General features: G+C 39.6%; 3 protein-coding genes and 1 long non-coding RNA gene across 5 annotated transcripts in view; 2 read left to right on the top strand and 2 right to left on the bottom strand.

Moving 5' to 3' along the window:
• Positions 1–669: 669 nt before the first annotated feature.
• Positions 670–5,803, bottom strand: LOC116669395 (uncharacterized). The gene is made up of 3 exons (XR_004326767.1): positions 5,676–5,803; positions 1,454–1,502; positions 670–1,246 (listed from the first exon to the last, which is right to left on the bottom strand). It is a non-coding gene; the product is annotated as an uncharacterized LOC116669395 (long non-coding RNA).
• epoa (erythropoietin a) lies at positions 5,403–12,907 on the top strand. Of its 2 annotated transcripts, none has more exons than XM_032499223.1 (5): positions 5,403–5,798; positions 10,028–10,158; positions 10,706–10,792; positions 10,984–11,148; positions 12,283–12,907. In XM_032499223.1, the coding sequence occupies exons 1-5, from the start codon at positions 5,720–5,722 to the stop codon at positions 12,433–12,435; spliced, it is 615 nt and encodes a 204-aa protein (XP_032355114.1). In that variant the 5' UTR covers positions 5,403–5,719; the 3' UTR covers positions 12,436–12,907. The 2 variants fall into 2 exon arrangements, with proteins under 2 accessions (XP_032355114.1, XP_032355115.1); XM_032499224.1 differs by lacking the exon at positions 5,403–5,798 and adding an exon at positions 6,023–6,225.
• A 732-nt stretch (positions 12,908–13,639) lies between these two features.
• pop7 (POP7 homolog, ribonuclease P/MRP subunit) lies at positions 13,640–16,453 on the bottom strand. The gene is made up of 2 exons (XM_032499225.1): positions 16,349–16,453; positions 13,640–14,836 (listed from the first exon to the last, which is right to left on the bottom strand). The coding sequence occupies exon 2, from the start codon at positions 14,815–14,817 to the stop codon at positions 14,365–14,367; it is 453 nt and encodes a 150-aa protein (XP_032355116.1). The 5' UTR covers positions 14,818–14,836; positions 16,349–16,453; the 3' UTR covers positions 13,640–14,364.
• A 1,429-nt stretch (positions 16,454–17,882) lies between these two features.
• The window catches only part of LOC116669450 (up-regulator of cell proliferation-like), a gene marked incomplete at its 3' end in the record, with an annotated part of 108,003 nt that continues 107,697 nt past the window's right edge, over positions 17,883–18,188 (top strand). Inside the window, exon 1 of the mRNA XM_032499331.1 lies at positions 17,883–18,011. The remainder of the gene's footprint in view (positions 18,012–18,188) is intronic.

Genomic DNA, 18,188 nt, shown 5'->3' on the forward strand with positions numbered 1-18,188 from the left:
TTGCCTTTTTGAACATTGTTTAGGTTCACAAAAAGGCAACCCGGTCTCTAAGTTCTATACTACTCATTTAACATTGATTAAGATTCTTCTCACCTCCAAGTCCTTTCACAACCTCGCTTCTCAGTATCTCACTGACCTCCTTTACAACACACACACACACACACACACACACACACACACACACACACACACACACACACACACACACACACACACACACACACACACACACACACACACACACACACACACACACACACATATATACTTACTTACTTTCAGGCCTTTTTCATCTATTCACCTCACTACACCTCCTGCCCATTTCGCCACTATGGGATTTAGAGCCTTCAACAGTTCTGCCCATTCACAACATTAACTCTCTTTTCCTTTTCAAAACCAACTTAAAAAACATCTTTTCACACTGTCATCACCACTCATCTATATTTAGTAATGTTCTGTTTGTTTTTATTACTTTGTCTTGTAAGGTGACCTTACCTTTTCCACCCTGTAATATTTAAGCATAAGATTTTACATTAGTTATTTTAGGCACTCACAATCAAGGTCTTGGTAAAATATTGAAACAGTTAAATGTGACTTGATTTCTCACGGAAAGGACCCAAATGCAGACTAAGAAGGCAGAAAGAATCCGTTCAATAATTTATTGCCAAAGTAGACTTACATGCAGGAGTAAAGACTTGATCAGGCTGGAAGCAGGAAAAAAGTCAGGAGTCCAGATTAGGTCCAGGGAGGCAGGTAACAGAGACTCAAAATAGATGACAGAAAACCACGTTGCAACTTTGATAAACTGACTGTGTGTGTGTTAGCTGCTGAGAAGTGGGAACAGGTGTGTAGATGGGTGGGGCAGTTAGGTGATGGGGAAAGGAGGGAAAGTCCAAGAGCATCTGGTGGATGGATGCAAAATGGCAAGAAAAAAACTAACAAGAATTGCAGTGTTTACTTTGTTTACATTTAACCAAATGTAGTAATAATGTAGTAGTTTCTTCACTCAGCAAAACATTATCAAAGGTGGCAATTATGTTTCCTTCATAACGTGTTTGGCAGTGGTATAAAAAGGATGACTTCTCTCTCACGCAACACTTAGTAGTTGTCATGTGTTTGATTATTGCCATGAATAACTCAGGGATCTTGCTTCAAAAGTGGTCCACAGCATCCTTTTTTGGCAGAAGTCCCAATAATTTTCTTGAGCAATTGATAAGCAACTGAGATCCATTTACTTTGCACAATCCTACAAGAAACAAGAATTATAATTACTTGATTTAGAATGTAGACATGTAGATATCATTGTAACAGGAAGCATCAGGCTTTTTAATGTGTGGTCTTAATTTAAAAAACAACAACAATAACATTGCCACAGAATAAAACCAGGACTGTTATATATATTTGGCTACATGAAGTGCATACTCAGAGATTAGTATAGTGAGAGATAACATACCTAATGGGAAGTGTACACCTTCACAGTGCAGACAGGCAGTTGTGTGGAGCTGATGCAGTGAGAGAGAAAAATAAAAGTGGGTTAGATAAAAAAGCAATTGTCATTTTGGTTTGTGCAAAACAAGACAGATGTTGAGCTCACAAATATGCTTTAGTGTTTTTACTCCCCTTTATGTGGCTGTAAATTTCAAAAGCACAAATATACTGGATTAATCAGATATTCACTTAATGTTAGACAATTGTCATATTGTCCAGCAGGCTTATGTTTTCAGTAAGTAAGTCGTTAAACAAATGTATAAATAACCCAACCAGACAAACTAAGAGAAAGTCAAAATCAATGTGTGCATATCTAAAGAGACATTATGTGTGCTAAATGTTTATACCCACATAGTACTGAATACAAATGGAGGTGAAAGGTTGTGTTGGAATGTCAGTCTTAAGCACTACAAAGAATTGGGGGGGGTCATTGGATAGCAGAAGGTGTGAGGCTCGGGACAGCAAGGACAGATATAACACCACACAAGTCAGCTCGGCAAGAGGGAGAATGATACAGCCAGATAATTACTCACAGGGCAGCAGGAGAATAGGAAATATCTGAGGACACAAGGCATAGGCTAAGGGACATATTGGATGGCAAAGGTGAAAAAGGAGGGAGCATGGTTGGGGAAAGGAGATAGTTAGGCTACAGTATAAAGCAGGTATGGTTTAAGAGCAATGCCTTTTAAGTAAACTACATGTAGAAATGCAAAGGAGGTTGAGTGTCAGCAATGGGAAGAGTACTTTAATGTAAGTACTTAGTTATCAACCAGTGCTTTACATTTTTCCCAGTTGTGTGCCCTGTTGATTGTATTCTTCCAGTCTAATATGGACCAATTAAAAAAAAACTAGGCGGCACATGAACCTCAGTGTTCAAGATGACACGTTTGGGCACTGGGGCAGACCCTTTAGTCTTGTTAACCCATTTTAGCTGAGAAAGTTGAAACCTATATCTTGCATTCTTCAGAAGTAGAAAAATGAAAATGCCACAGAAGTGGTCTATACAGTTATACACATTTTGTCTTTTTGTGTGTTGACCAGCAATAGCGCCAAAGTATTTAGGGGGTTAAATGCTTGACTTGTGGGAAAAATGACAGCAGGGAGAAACTCCAGTGATGAAGTTCCTGTCGCCACACATGTGGCCATCACCATGGGATCACAATATGTTAGATACTGTAAGAGGGATAAGATCCTTGTCACCATGGAAGCAAGCTGAAACAATAACTTCCGACCTCGACTGTCTTGACTCCTGCATTGGCTCCTGTGTCCCTCACAGACAGTCCCCCCTATTCTTTTATGTCAGCTTCCTGTCTCGTGTCGCGCCAGAGGAGTAGACCTAGCTGGCTGCTAGCCCAAAACCTGGATTAGAAAGCGTAAAACACAAACCCACACACACACAGCTGTGCACTTTCACTGTCTTCTACAGTGTATATAGTACGATAAAGCTTCATTCTCCTTAGGTTAGGTGGGCATCACGCCTGGCCACCAGTGAAAGCTACTTTGGGTTCATCCCCAAAATTACATTGCCCCTGCTCTAATCACATTAAATCCAATAATCAAGGAGTCATTGTGACTGGAGGCCCCTGCCCCGCACTCCCACACATCCCTCGCCTCCCACCCCAATCACGAAGCATGGCTCACAGCACGTACCTTGTCTCCCTCTCCTCTCTCCCTCTCATGTTGGCTCAGACATAAGCAAACAGCCCTTTGAGCAAACAGTGCAACAATTTGTCAACATTGTCCCTAGCTTAGCACAGCGGTAACCATGTAGTATTAAAGCTGACTCATATCAGAAAAAGTAATATGTACATGTAGAAAAGAATATTTAAAACATTTTTAAATACAGATAAATGTAAATATCACAGATCAATATGTTTATCTTCTGTCTTGTTTGCACTTGCATGTGTGCGTACCGTACATGCGCCGTACATAGGCTTATGAAATAGTAAACATGCAAACGTGTGGGTTTGATAACTTTTATCAGTGTTTCCAAGTATTTGTGTGTTACTTGACATTGCATGTTGGCTCCTGATAATGTGTATGCAAACATACTTTTACTTCCTGGCTGATGGTAAAGCCTCCTGTAGCCTCTGGAAGACACCCCCTCCTCTGACACACAAAATGGACTTCCAGGAAATTTCAAAATACATTTCCCTAACCCGTTTAATGTGGGAACGTGGAACATAAACATGCAGTGCAGAGAATAGAATTGCTACATGACATCACATATGCACTGAACTGTAAAATAGTCTTAATTAATAAACAATATATAATTTACAGTTTACTCTACATTTTAATATAGTAAGTGTTATTGAATGCATGTCAACATGAATAATTCAAGTAAATTTGATGTTGTGCACAGAGTCAGTGATTCCATCCTGGCTCTTTGTCCTTGGGTGAGATAACTATTCCCAGAATGCTACCATGGATGAACCCTAACACTTGTGCGGAACATTGACAGATTCCTTAAAATAGCCTACATACTCCTGTGGCATATACTGGGGAGAATGGTACAGATAAAGCATTGCTGCTCCACATACCTGAGCCAGGGTTGTGGGGTCATAATGGTATGTCAAGCTCATTGACATTTCTATTTTATTGGATATAGGATTTCACAAAAGCAGATGGGTAGTATTTGAATTAATTGTTATTCATTAATTGTAAATGGCCTTGTAACTTATGAATTTGATTGAAATGTGTTTTGGATAAAAGTCTGCCAAACATTGTGATCTTAGAATTATAAGTTTCTTTCAGGCAAGACTGCATTTCTCCTGAAATACTTCCCTAAATGCACTGGTGTCAATCTGATGATGCCACAGAAAAAAAACCATCTATTCATCTCTTGGCCTTGTCATCCAGGGCAGTGGCGTGGTCCTTTACAAAGCCATAACTGCTGGAGCAGTTGCTCCTCTCATTTAGTATGCCAGAAAAAGATTAAGAATGTGCCAATACATGATATATAAATTGCAGTATGTCTACTGCATCCGGTCAGATGTTGCAGTATGCAAGCAATCATGCTTTCCTTGCTATTTTGACCCACAATCCAAGAGGGTCAAAGTTCAAGGCACAATTGTTTGAAGAACTCTCAGTTGTATTCATACCTTATGCAACCGTACCTACTATGTGGCATGGCGTACTATGGCAGCTGCAGTACTAAAAGTTAAAGAAGTATGCGATTTGGAACATAGAGTCAAGGCAGATCAGCTGGAGGACAGTGGGAAAACCAGAAAAAAACATTTTCTCTATAAAATATGATCCAGTTTCACCAAAATCAGTGGTAGTGGGAACGACCGCAGCACCATTCTCCCTATTATAAGTCAGTGTAGCATCAAATGGATTTTGAAGCTGTTATTTTAAGGTAAAAATTGTAACAAAATGTTGCTTTAACCAAGCTAATCCTATAAAATAGGAAATATAAACTATAAGTAACTGAAAATGACTTACTTTGTATTAGACGCACACAAGGAACTTGTGAAACTTCCCACACTAAACAGCACAAACGGTCTCTGTCCCTTACAGCTGGAGCTCCATGCAATCTTAACAAGGTGCAGGCTTCAATCAAGCAAGCAAGCATAGGAGGTCTGTCCAATCCCCTACTGCCTCTAACAATGAGGGCACTCACTGGCTTTGGCTTTGTGGGGGTTCAAGTTATTCTTGTGCTACAACTATACATGTTTACAGATCTGCTGCTGATCAGTAGGCTATACATTCATAATCTCAGTGTCATCTTTTTAGAATTGGGAAAAGGTTTATTTCAAAACTTGATACCTTAATTTCTGTGTGGTCATTTGACCATTGTGGTCACTGAATTTGGCCTGGCATGTGACACATGCCTGTGATGGTCCTAAAATAAAAACGTAATGTTTCTGACAATTACGACCACGTAGCTCATTTCATATCTCATTTCGATATTTACACAATCAGTGTTTTTGAAAATATAGGCGACTGCAATGACCGTTTCTTAAAACCATCCGAACAATGGATGGGAAGTGTCCACGCGGCTTTTTTGAGACATTATTTACTTGTTAGGCCAAACGTTTTATAAACAGGGATAGTCTATTATTTGGGTAACAATGAGAGAAAACTTAAGGGAGGAGGTAGTTTAGATTGTCATAGAAACAATGCAACTTTATTTTCAAAGTCATCAATAAAAAAATCAAACAGCATCAGTTTTTAGAAACACCTACCGGATAAGTGCAGGAGATCCACAAAAGAGCTTCGTTTCCAATTAATGGGCAATAGACGGACCTATGGGACAAACCGCGAGGACCCTGTGAGGGGCTATGCGGACACCGCTATGGAGTTTCCCAGTGAGTTATGGACATGATTTTTTTTCTCTGTAAACCGGCTTGAATAGTTAATCTATTTTCACGCTTTACGTGAAGGGGGACTGCATGCATGGGTTGATGTTTTATCGCTCACCGTGGTGCGTAAAAAGGCGCGTCCTCGTCCGTGCAGACTATCACGTTATCTCTATATCCTTAGCGGAGGTAAATAAAAGGTTTTGCCAAAGCACAGCAGTGATGCAAAGTCTGGTAGGTGACTGCTCTCGCAGCAGCACACGTTTGTGACACGGACTTACATGCCGGTCGGACTAGCGCTGGGAGCCGCGCACTGTGTTGGACTTATTGGATTTAACCGGTGCCTTTTAACTTGAGACAAGAGCTTGTGCATATATTTAAACACACAATGTTTTTAAAAGATGTGGCACCTGTTTGCGAATGTTGCAGAAAACGGGTAAGAGTGATCGCCTGTAATAGCCTATATTGTGTAGTCTTGTGGGTTATTATGTGTAAAATGCCTGTGTGCTATATGCTGAGTATTGTAGAATACGTTTAAGTATTTGCATACCCTATGTATTTATGAGTATGTGAATATTGAATCTTAAGATTATTTAAAGCCTCTTTGGAGGTCGGGGTTTTCCTCTTTGACATGTGCCAAACTCCACATCCTACATGTTTGAGGACCTTTTTCTGCATGAGTCATGATTGAATTTATTAACCATAGTGCATGGCAATAGTTTGAGTGATTCAAAAGTAGAAAGACTAATAGTAATCTTTTAATCACTATTTTTATTGAGAAAGGTCTTTTGTGACCGAAAGGTCTACTCAATTAATTATAGTGTGTAGGGTATTTTTTGGGAGATGGATCTTTGAGTTATTACTCCCAGCAACACAAAAGGAGACAAAGCAAAATGTGTGTTTCTACTCATTCAATAGCTTGTGTAATGCCACCTCCTAGAAAGCTGCTGTACATTTGGCTATACTGCTCTTAATAGCCATAAATCATTGAAGATATAACTTCCAAAAAAACAAATTAGTGCTGGGTGATGGACATTGAACAAACCTAATAGGGGGTATTCAGTCTCAAACAGACAAGCTTCCTAAAGTTCCTAATGAAGCTAATGCAAAGCATCATGTTGGTCCTGAACCTTACAGAGTTGAGCAAGGCACTAAATCTATATATTGGGTTGCGGGTTTGATTCCCACTAACAATGTTACAATAAACTGCAGATACAATGGTGTCATGAGGAGCTGCTGAGTAATAATTACCAGTTTCTTTTTCTGTCTTGTTCACTGGGAAAATACACCTTGCGTCATTGTTCTCTAGCATGACACAGCAGACTGGAAAGTTAGAATGAAAACGCTGAATCTGCAGTTGTTGACACAGTCGTCACGTACTTATGTCAGCGGAAAAGACCAAAAGGTTATCAAAGGCTGACAGCTATAAGGGATTCCAGCAAAGCCAGACAGGAAATGATGTCACACCTGTGTCAACTGATAGCTACTTATTTACAACTCTGCACATTGTCACGGGGAAGACCCATTCAAAATAGGAAGGAGGTCGCAAAGCATTCAAAAGCAAACATCCCATACCTAAGATGCACTTTAAATATAGCATCTCCTTATCAGCCCTTGACATTTAGCCATTAATACATTGAGTAGTCGGTTTAAATTGCTGAGCTCTTTCTGCGCACCTGTTTGACATTAATAAGTTAAAATAGCTAATGTCAGAAGGCTTTAGCTCACGTGAGCATCCGGCCATCTCTCCAAAGCATCTGTCACATACCTGGAGGGAAGCTTGCCATTATTCAAAGCACTGCCACTTGTGGACCACTGCTATTAATTTCAAATAACAACATGGTTTTGGCATCTGATGATGGTAGAATGTAGAGAGAGAGGAAGAATGGAGAGAGAGAGAGAGAGAGAGAGACACTCTGTGTGTGTATTTAGATTGATACATTCTCACGTAGGCAATGGCGGAGGTGAAAAGTTCAGCGATAATCCTCAAGCTGAGTCACACACTCTTATTTAAAGGTATTTAAAGTGGCAAATGTCAGAGTGTATGGAAAAGAGGCCATTTGTTTTTTTTTTGTGCAGACATCACTTTGCCTGCACTTGTTCAGTTTAAAGATTATGACCAAAGTGTTGAAGTTTTGCTCTTGAACGATAATGTAAAAATCCCTTGTATAAAGTATCAAAGGAGGTCCAGAAAAGACCACTAGCACAAAGATTTAAATGTTGTAATTTACTTTTAAGTGGAAGAATTTATGAAAGTCTGTATTTACCAGTGCCTAACTAAAGTGGAGCAGCCACTTAACAGCCAACAGGATGAAAACAGGTCCAGTGCAGTAGGATTTATTCCCTGTATCAAATCCTTTGTAATAAATCCCATTCATTCCCTACAATGCTTACAGTACGATTCATTCAAAGTAATTAATAATTTATGGTGAGCCTATAAATAACTCTTGAAAAAGCATGTCCATAAGTAGACTACTAGTGAATGTTACACACATGTCGACAAAATGTATGCGCATGTATTTGTGTGTTCATGTTTGCTGGATTGCAGTGCTTGCTCAGACAAACAAGGAGGCTGCAATACTGTTAGTAATGTGCAAAATAGTCACTTGTGAAGTTGTTGGACACTGAGCATAACTACCTCCATGTACATACAGTTTGGACAAAGCTCTATAAAAAATGGTTGGTCATTGACAGTCTGCTAAATAACGTTAAACATAAGTGGTTATGCTGATGAAAGGACCACTACTATTGTAGTACTAGTATTTGGTATAATAATTCCTGATGTTATATCTTATGATCCCTCAGTAGTAGCAAACCTGCAGTATTAGTGTAACCTTTTTTGCCGTTCATCTTAATTTGTGCTAGTTGTTTCGGAACTTAATCTTGCCCGTATCTGACCCGCCTGCTTGGGAAGATCATCTTTATTTTCTATCATCCTTCTGCGTCACACAGCCAGGCTGCTGTGAAAGCTTGCATTCAGCAAGTGGAACAGAGGGAGCGAGGCTGGATGCCCACATGACCCACAACAGTAGAACCACTCTCATTGTCAAGTGTTCCCTTCGAGTTCAGAGTGTGCAGTGCTTTTAATTGATTTACCAAGTTTCTTAGAAGGAATGTCTAATTTTGTAAATCCAGATTATAGAGGCACCCTGTTCTTAATAAGAGTTAAACAAGGAAACAGTCATATCTGCATCATCATGATATCTGCATGTTTCAGATTTTTTATTTCGGCAAGTCCAAGGCACCCAATTACAAAGATGTAATAACTACTGCAATGTTAATGAAAGATTGATCCCTGAGCAGCTAACTTATCCAAATAACAGCAATGCATTTAACATGTTATCTGATAAAGTTCAGTGGGGGAATTATGTATTTCTAAACCAATTCAAAGATTAAAAACACAAACGTATATGTCAGTACCCCTGAAGGTCTTGGCAGAATTGTGTCAGATGCATGAAAGAAATCAACAAATGTATTTTTTCAATAAATTACAAAAACACAGTTGTTCCTTAAGTCTTGTGGTATTCATACATTTGAAATGTTTTGCTATTCTAAATCCCAGCCATCCCCTAAGCCTGTGGGGAGCCTCAGCCCTCTCCCGGTCACAAGGATAACTGGCTGTAACTGAGATGGGCTTTACTGGAGCAAATAATCACCCATGACTAGGATGTACAGCGGGGCTGTGTATAACTGCATACATCTGAATGTGAATCTTAAACTTTGAGTCTGGGCACACATCCACCCACAACTCTAGAAATTACAATTGTGTAACAAGATGAAATTTCTGCATTTATCTCAATATAATTGGTACGCACTCTGAATTAACGGTTTCAAACAAGTGTGGTGGTTTCATTAGAGACATTGTTCCAGCCAGGCTGGAAAAGGTACGTGATCCCCAGGATAATGACTGCTCACATACTGGTCAGAGATGTGGTTATCACTGCAGTCTGTATCGGTACTGAATTCTCAAACTAAGCAGTGAAATTTAAATATGTCTTAGAAATAAGTCTATCTGCTTTTTTTTTAGCAGGTTTACCGGTGTTTTAAAAAATTGCACATGCATTTTGGTGTAAAAAGGGTAATAGAATACAATCAGCTTCACTGCTACGTTCCATAGGAGTGGTTATAATGCCTTAGTTAATGGTTATTCCACATTAATACGTACTGCTGTTGCTTACTTTCTGTTTCTTGATACTTCATTTGAGTGACTGCATTTGTGTTATTTGTTGTCTGTGCAGGACTGCTTGCCCTGCTGTTGATGGTGTTGGAATGGACCCGACCAGGCCTACCTTCCCCACTGAGGCCCATCTGTGACCTGAGGGTCCTGAACCATTTCATCAAGGAAGCACGAGACGCAGAAGTCGCTATGGTGAGAGGAAAATGTATGCATGCAGTCAGATCTAAGAGCAGGCGCAGAGATATTCATTTCAATTTCAATTCAATATTATTCACTGTATAGTGTCACATATCAGTTCAAGTTATCTCGGGACACTTTAGAGATAGAGTAGGTTTTGACCACACTACATAATTTACACAGGCTTAGAAAGAAAGAAAGAGACAGAATAATACCTCACCAACACAATCCAAGGCTATCTGTGAGGCGAGAAACCACTCCACAAGGACTCCACGGAAGAAGCTTAGTTGGTAACATGCATTAATTGGACATCAATGCATACAGACGGAGTGAGAGAGAGGATCAGCTGAGCTCAGTGTGTCATAGGAAGTCCCTCGGTGGTCTGAACCTACAGCAGCGTAACTAAGGGCTGGTACTATGTAAACCTGAGCCAGGACTAACTATAAGCTTTATCAAAGAGGAGAGTTAAAAACTTATAATGTGGTCCTGAAATCACCCATACTGAACGTTTATGCACCATTGGATAAAAAGCATCACTGACATTACTCTCTTGTTTTCTTAGAAGTCCTGTAGAGAAGGATGCGGCCTGTCAGAGTCAGTTACTGTGCCCCAAACCACAGTTGACTTTGAAATCTGGGAGAAGAAAAATGTAAGTAACCACTAAGAACAGCTGGCTGCAGATGTAGATTAGCTATGAAACATAATTTAAGTTCATAGACATTTGCTGCCTTTTTTGTGTGTGATCGTTCAACTATGAACACCTCTTTGAGCTGATTGCCTGCTTCCTTTGTTACGTATAGCTTCCATAATAAAATTCTTGCCCTCTTTATTTTTGGCAAGGGATCGGAGCAAGCCCAAGAGGTGCAGTCTGGGTTATATCTCTTACAACAGGCCCTCAGCTTGCTACGGGCCTCAGTCACCGCCACAGCGCTGCACAGCCACATAGATAACTCTCTCAGAAACCTGCTCAGCATCAATGCTGTGCTGCGTAGCCTCAACATCCAGGTGAGTTACAGCCGTTACAGAGGTACACATCAAAAAATACACAGCAGCTATGTTTACTGGGAGCCTTTTGTCACCTTAATAGTATGAAAAGATATTATAATCTAACATCAGCTTGAATAAACTCATTCACATTCCAAATGAAATGTAATTTTTTTTAAATCATTGTGGAAAGATTAACGTTTGTCATGGACACGCTCTCTCCGATTTAATATTTATTTAGATATCTATACTCTTTTCAATCAGGCTGGCTCCCTGAGCAATTTTGCTGTCAAAGACCTCTCTAATTTGTTCATCTCTCAGCATAAATTAGGTTTTTACTAGCTCTTGTGTGATACAAAAGGTTGCATTTCTGCTGTGCAGCAGCAACATATTTTTGATTAACTGTTGCATCAAAATAAAAGCAGCGCAGTTAACCAATAAAAAGGTTTGCTGGATTCTTTCTGATCGCCTTCTGTTGATGGGCATATCAATTAATTATTTTTTAAGAGGACAAACGGCCTCAGTAATGTTTTCTACCTTCTATTTAAGATATTGTGGTCACACTTGAGCTCAAGTTTAGCTTCTTGTAATTAAATGTTTTCTGCAGTAATAGAGAAACTGAGGGATGTCATGGGACATTGTAGTGTAACCTTAAGCCTTTCGTGACACCGCTGTGGGCACTGGTGCTGTTGCACAAGCTTGATCTTAGATTACTCACATTGTGACAGCACGGCCTTTGAAATGATTCAGGTCCAAGCAGAGGCATTGTGATGGACAAACCAACGCTGAATGAACAGACTCTGTCATGGCTCATGGGTCACTGAAATATTAGTTTCATCATTAGTAACAGTTAACAGGGGTCTTACATGAAAACCAAGGCAAAAATTTAATAAAATGTTGACTACACCTGGAAAGTTTGTTTATCTTGTCAATACCAAAACAAGACAGATAAGATTACTACAGTCGGATTGTGTGGATGTCACAAGCCAAAGGAAATGGCATGAAACCTTTCAGATGCATGTAGCTTTGCTTACTTTTAGAAGAGGAAATATAGCATGTTGCACAGGCTTTTGAGATTGAGTCAAAAGAGGAGGAATGCCTTTACAAAAACATCATATTTTCCAAATTAAGAAAAGTGCAACATGTTTCTTTCAGGAATATACCCCACCACCAAGTGCAGCAGAGCTGGAGGGAACATGGCAGGTGTCCACGGCAACAGATTTGCTTCAAGTCCATGTCAACTTTCTGCGAGGCAAAGTGCATCTCCTTCTATTGGATGCACAGGCTTGTCAGCAAGATGTCAGCTGATCACCCGACTCTAGATGAAGCTGATTTGCGTTTCTGAAGGCAAGAGAAGGAACACTGTTGACCGGCACGCTGACTGCTGGAAGCAGTGCGGACAGAGAGAAAGATGCAGCCATCCTCACCAACGGGGATGAAGTGGGAAGGAGAGGACGGTCCCGGCTAAGCTTTGGATGGACAGGAGATGATTGCACCTTGGGATGTAAATGTGAAACATGGGACGATTGTGAAGCACATACTGACCACAATGAGGCCTCTGCGAAGCACTGCTCCAAAAGCTGTTCTTTTGGCACTCTCTTGCACTTGTGTGTGTCTGTACTTGTGTGTGTGTGTGAGAGACTGCAAGTTTAAATCTATACACAGTGACAGTCACCTCTTTAGAGTGAATTGTGAAGTAAAACACAGAAAATATTGATTGCACCTGGAAATTTGGAGGTCTGTGAGTTCGCAGCAGGGCATCCATTTCCAATAGCACTGCGCAAAAGCAAAAACTAATGAGGCCTCACACCACAAGCCTTTACCATTTTTTTCAACTATGCCTCACAGACAGTCTCTTCTCTTGGATTTTTTTTCAATGAATATTTTTATACATTTGTAAGTTGTGTGATTACTATTTATACAGATTTTTTTTTACTTTTAAGCTCCAGTCTTTGTATTTTTTAGCATCAGATCTTTAAAAATCTAGTCGGGCTCTCATTGCCATGTTCTCTTGTGTAATACATTTACAAAGCTATCTTTTGCCATCATTTGCATTGGCACGCTGCTGTCTTTTATATGCACCCGACTAGCTGTTAGTCTCACATTGCATGCTCCTGAGAAAACGAATGACTGTAAAGTTAATCCAGAGAATCAGTTACAGGAAAATAGTGGGCAAGAGGTCAGTGAGGAGGTGGTTGGATGGTTACATGAGAACTATGAAGCTGTGTTGTCATTATCAGTGTTTTTGTTACTGCCTAACCAACTCTCAGCCAGTCTCTACACTGATAGCCAGACTGCCTGGAAAAATGCTGTTTGGCTTTTACAATTTACATCCTGTGAGGCTGTAATTACAAACAGTTTTCCAGTATCTGACGTTAACACTGTTTTTTCCCTTCCATTATTGTACGTCATCAAAAAGCAGGCAAGCAATTAGTTAGTCCTGGGAACTTGAGGCTTTCTATAAAATGGATGCTCAACTCTTTCAGCCCGATTGAGTGTTCTTCCTTGTTTCTTTCCGTATTTCTAAATCATGTTGTGCAAGTGCAAGATGTTTTTAAGGATGTTTGCACATGTTTTCTTTCCTGTTATTTTGTATTGTTTTGTCCTATCACTGTACAATTTGCTATTTAAATACAAAATATTATTCTTGGATAAAGAAAGGATAGATGGAAACAACATGGGGAAGTCTGTCCATTTCATTCATTAGCTTTGTCTTATTCAGGTCAGCGGAGTTTAACACAGCAGTTGCACACCACCTGCAGTCCAATAATCTAAAACCAAATTTGAATAGATTTAAACTACTGACATCTAGTGGACATTTAGTACAACACCTGCTTGAAATTTAAATTAGGATTCGTCAGTTTTTTAAATTAATTGTATCTTTAAAAACCGATATGAAATTGGAAACACTTACAGCACATACCCTTTAAAATTAATGTTTTTCATTTACATTTGGCACAGCCCTGAAGTAACTATTAAATAATATGGAGATTTCACCTAAACACCTTTGTTGCGTCAAAACATGCAAAGTAAAAAAGAAAAAACAGCCACAATTTGCAACAGGCTTGACACATGGCAAAAGCTTAATATATTAATCAACTAAAGTTGTCCCAGTTGGAGTATTCCATCACAGTAGCATGCCCCATTCTGCAGTCAAAGTAGATCTTCCACCCCCCCAAGCCAACAATGTTTTATTGGTCTCATGGTCAACCTCTGTCCGACACATCCCTCTTATGCTCACTGCGGGTCAGGGTAGAACACCTTAATATGAATGGCCGAGTTATTGCGCGTACGCGTCATGGGCTCCCCGGCCTCATCGGGATCTTCAGGTTCCAGGTCGTCCACGAGCTCCACCGTGGAGGTGTTGGCTGCCAGCTGCAGCGCCCCCTGGCTGCTGGCCTGCAGCTGAAGGGCAATGTTGATGGCCCTGTTGATGGCCAGGCCCAGGCCGTGAACGCAGATCTCCCTGTGACCCCCACCCTCCAGCAGCTTCTGACAGCGTGCCAGCTGAGCCCGGAAGTCAGTCTTCATGTTGACGTAGACATCGTTCCGTCTCTTTGGGAGTTTCCGGGGGAGGCGCTTCCTCAGGGTGTACTCCACTGGGTCCATCTCGACAGCCGGAGGGGTGGAGTCAGTGTGCACCGGGGCTGTCTGGATAGAGGACATTCCTGGGCTGCGTGGCTCGGTCATGTTTCTCAGTGGATATGTGCTGGGAAATAAAGGTCGTAGACAGAAATTAATATGTGGTAATGATTCCTTCTAGCAAACACACAGATGCTCACTCTTGGCTACAACCAACAATTGCTTTCATTATCTCATAATCTGCTTATTATGTTTTCAAATAAAAAAAAATTGTTTATCTAAAAGATTTACAGTAAGCAGTAAATAATTCCCACAATAATTCACACATTCCATTACATTTTCTAAACCACTTGAGAATCTCAGTCCAACACCCAATAATACTCAAATTTCATAAGACAAGCAAAGCAACAGATCCTTACAATTGCATTTTAGCTTGAAAAACCCATTGATTATCATACAGGGTAGATACTGATTAATTTGATATCCATCAACTTTACAAAGTTTCAGAACTACATCTCAGATCCTGTAGTTTTATTAAGAAAACAAAAGTAGAACTGCAACTTTAAGTTGATTTATATTTTGATAACTGATTAGGTAAAATGGCAAGCTTCTATCTCAGCTTCTTATTTGCCACTTTATATCACTGTTAACCAGTGACGTGCACTGCAAAATCCAAACTGAAGACATATCTGTTGAATCAGGCTTTCAATCCGTAGCTGTGGTGGGACAGTTTCATTCTTTTGTTTCTTTGAGACCTTTTCTGATTTTACTGTTCTCTATGTTCACTCTTTCTATTGGATGACGTCATTCTGTTAAGCACTGTAGCCTGCTGGTTGCTGTAAAGTGTTATATAATGACATTAGACTGATTTTGATTGATAGATTAATTGGAAATGTCTTGCTATCGACCGCGCGTGTGTGCCGCGCTTGTGCGTAACGTTTTGATTATTAGCCTAAACAATAAATTAGGTAATCTGTCTTTCATAACTCAGTGCCTACCCTCTTACTGACATCACCGCACGTCACTGCTGTTAACTGAATTTCTGTAGGTTAGCACTGGTTGTTGGACAAAAAAATGTGGATGTGAATTCCCTTACGTAACGTTAACGTATCAGCATCAAGTGGCGACTTCCCACGAAAGGGAGACTATTGTTATATTGCTTTAAACGATTCAGGTTTATAAGTATACATGTCAGAAAAAACAACACTTGAGCTAAAAACGGGCTATCTAGCTAAACATTAACCACATTAGCCCCAGTGGTGACATGAAGCTGCTCACGCAAACCTTGCGTAAAGCATTGGTTTTAACTTTTAGCCAAATATCCAGCAGCATGATGCATTTTCAAGTGTGTATTTGTGATCCCACAGATGTCTCCCATGTTCCAGGAATGATAAAATGTTTCCCGGAGCAAAAACAACTTTTAAATCTCATAAATACACTATGGGACTGAATCTCGGAGTAACGTGCTGAGGTAACAAACGGACTAGCTGATCTACGGGTTAGCTAGCTAGCTGGTCACACAGTAGCTAGCTAGCTAGCTAACGCTCCTGAGCCCAAAAGCAGTAGGTCAGTGTACCCTGTGAGTTACGGAGAAACGTCCATACTTTGTGTAGTTTATCCCTGTAATGAGTACACTTACCTTTAGAAGATAATACCAAGCAGCAAATTGTGCCTTATCTCATCGCTAACGTCGGTATTTCTGTAAAAGTACCCAAAGCAGCAGTTCATTTCCTGTTTATACCGGAAGTATAGCACGGAGAATTATAAAACGAATATTTTACTAAAAATATTTATGGAATAGAAAAATTAAACTAAAATAACACCTCTCCACATAGATACCAGGCACACTGGATAACATGATGTATATAATAAATATATCAAATTATATCAAATAGAAAAAGTTAAGAATATCCATATAAATACATATATATATATATATATATATATATGGATTATACATGATATATATGTATATCTCTGGCCACATGGTTAGAGATGAGACATAAAACCATCATTTTTTAACTTTATGCATAAAACGTGGTGGGGCACGTTCCGTCCATGGTTCCGTTTCGCGCATCGTTTTGCTTCGGGTTCCGAGTTGATTGACATGTTTTCTCAGGTGTGCAACGGGCTTTGAGGTATGTTTTTCTCTTCTACGTCTTCATAAAATGTTTTGGCTTTATATGTTTTCAGTGTGATTAAAACATTCTGAATATGTATGAGGGCTTATAACATGCAAACAAACTCAAAGCTTAACGTTACCTTCGTTGGTTAGCATGCTAAGTTTGGCTAAATAGCACCTGACACAGTAACGTCACAACTGAGACTGATGGAAAATAAATGAGTTTTGAGGTTATTTGGTCGCTAATGAAAGTATTAAACAAATCGAAACTTTTTAGCTGAATGGTGCAACAGCAAACGTTAAGAGGCCGCCAAAGATAAATGGGTGGTAATCCGTCCAATACTTGTGGACACATGTCACCATAGACCGTTAAACAGTCTATGCATGGCACACAAAAAAATATGGCGTGGAAAAGTCAGGAGGTCACAAACACATTTGGACTCCTCCTCTGGTTACCAATCTGTACCAAATGTCATGACAATTCATCCATTAAATGGGACATGCCATTAATAAATAAATACATACATATATGCTCTCACACACACACACACCCCATACATACATACATACATACATACATACATACATACATACATACATCCTACATACATATATATTGTCCATGAGCTGATTTGAAAAACACAAACCGCGCTCTCAAGCTGTGGTTTTGTGAACAGCCTATTTGGCTGTGGTTCAGTACAAGAGGATGGCCCATGTCCCTACAACAACTTACACTATGTCATAGGCTTAACATAATACTTAAAAAACTTGCTTACTGAGGATAATAATTTAATTAATAATATTATGCAGATTCATGTCTATTCTAAACAAAGCATCTTTTTTAATGCATCCATTTATGAATCAAAAATATAGCATAAAATGAAACACCCTATTATTAAAACAAAAGTTGAAAACTCCTCACTCCTGTTTTTCCACATCAAGCGGAAAACACCAGACACCACAGGTTCACTCTATAGAAACCAAAGATTTTAGTAAGTGAAACAGAAGTAACTCTCACGTGGCAGGATAGGAGGAAGCCTGCAACAGGCTTTTGCATTGCCAGGGATTATGTACAATAGCTTTGCTGTCAGGACTTATGCTTAACATTTAACTAAATATATTGCAGATACAGACTCCTGGATAAAGGAACATATAAGCTTACAATGGATAATCTACAAAGGTAAGCAACCATTTCTTTGTCAGTGATTTGTTTTCCTTTCTTTTAAGACCTGAACTTTAGTGTTCAAATGGTTGCTTTCCATAGTCTAGAACAGTAGCATGACTCAGCATGTTCTATCTAGCCTTTATCTGTCACTGATTTTGGTTTTGGTCTATATTGTAGTGTAGCAGCATTTTG

Source organism: Etheostoma spectabile, chromosome 19 (genome assembly GCF_008692095.1).
Source record: "Etheostoma spectabile isolate EspeVRDwgs_2016 chromosome 19, UIUC_Espe_1.0, whole genome shotgun sequence".
NCBI lineage: Eukaryota > Metazoa > Chordata > Actinopteri > Perciformes > Percidae > Etheostoma > Etheostoma spectabile.

Excerpts from the sequence above, each read along its gene's own strand:
- epoa (XM_032499223.1), top strand. The coding sequence starts at position 5,720 with ATGGGCAATAGACGGACCTATGGGACAAACCGCGAGGACCCTGTGAGG. Across the intron at positions 10,793-10,983 it reads AAATCTGGGAGAAGAAAAAT|GGATCGGAGCAAGCCCAAGA; the intron begins GTAAGTAACCAC and ends ATTTTTGGCAAG. Across the intron at positions 11,149-12,282 it reads TGCGTAGCCTCAACATCCAG|GAATATACCCCACCACCAAG; the intron begins GTGAGTTACAGC and ends TGTTTCTTTCAG.
- pop7 (XM_032499225.1), bottom strand. The coding sequence starts at position 14,817 with ATGACCGAGCCACGCAGCCCAGGAATGTCCTCTATCCAGACAGCCCCG.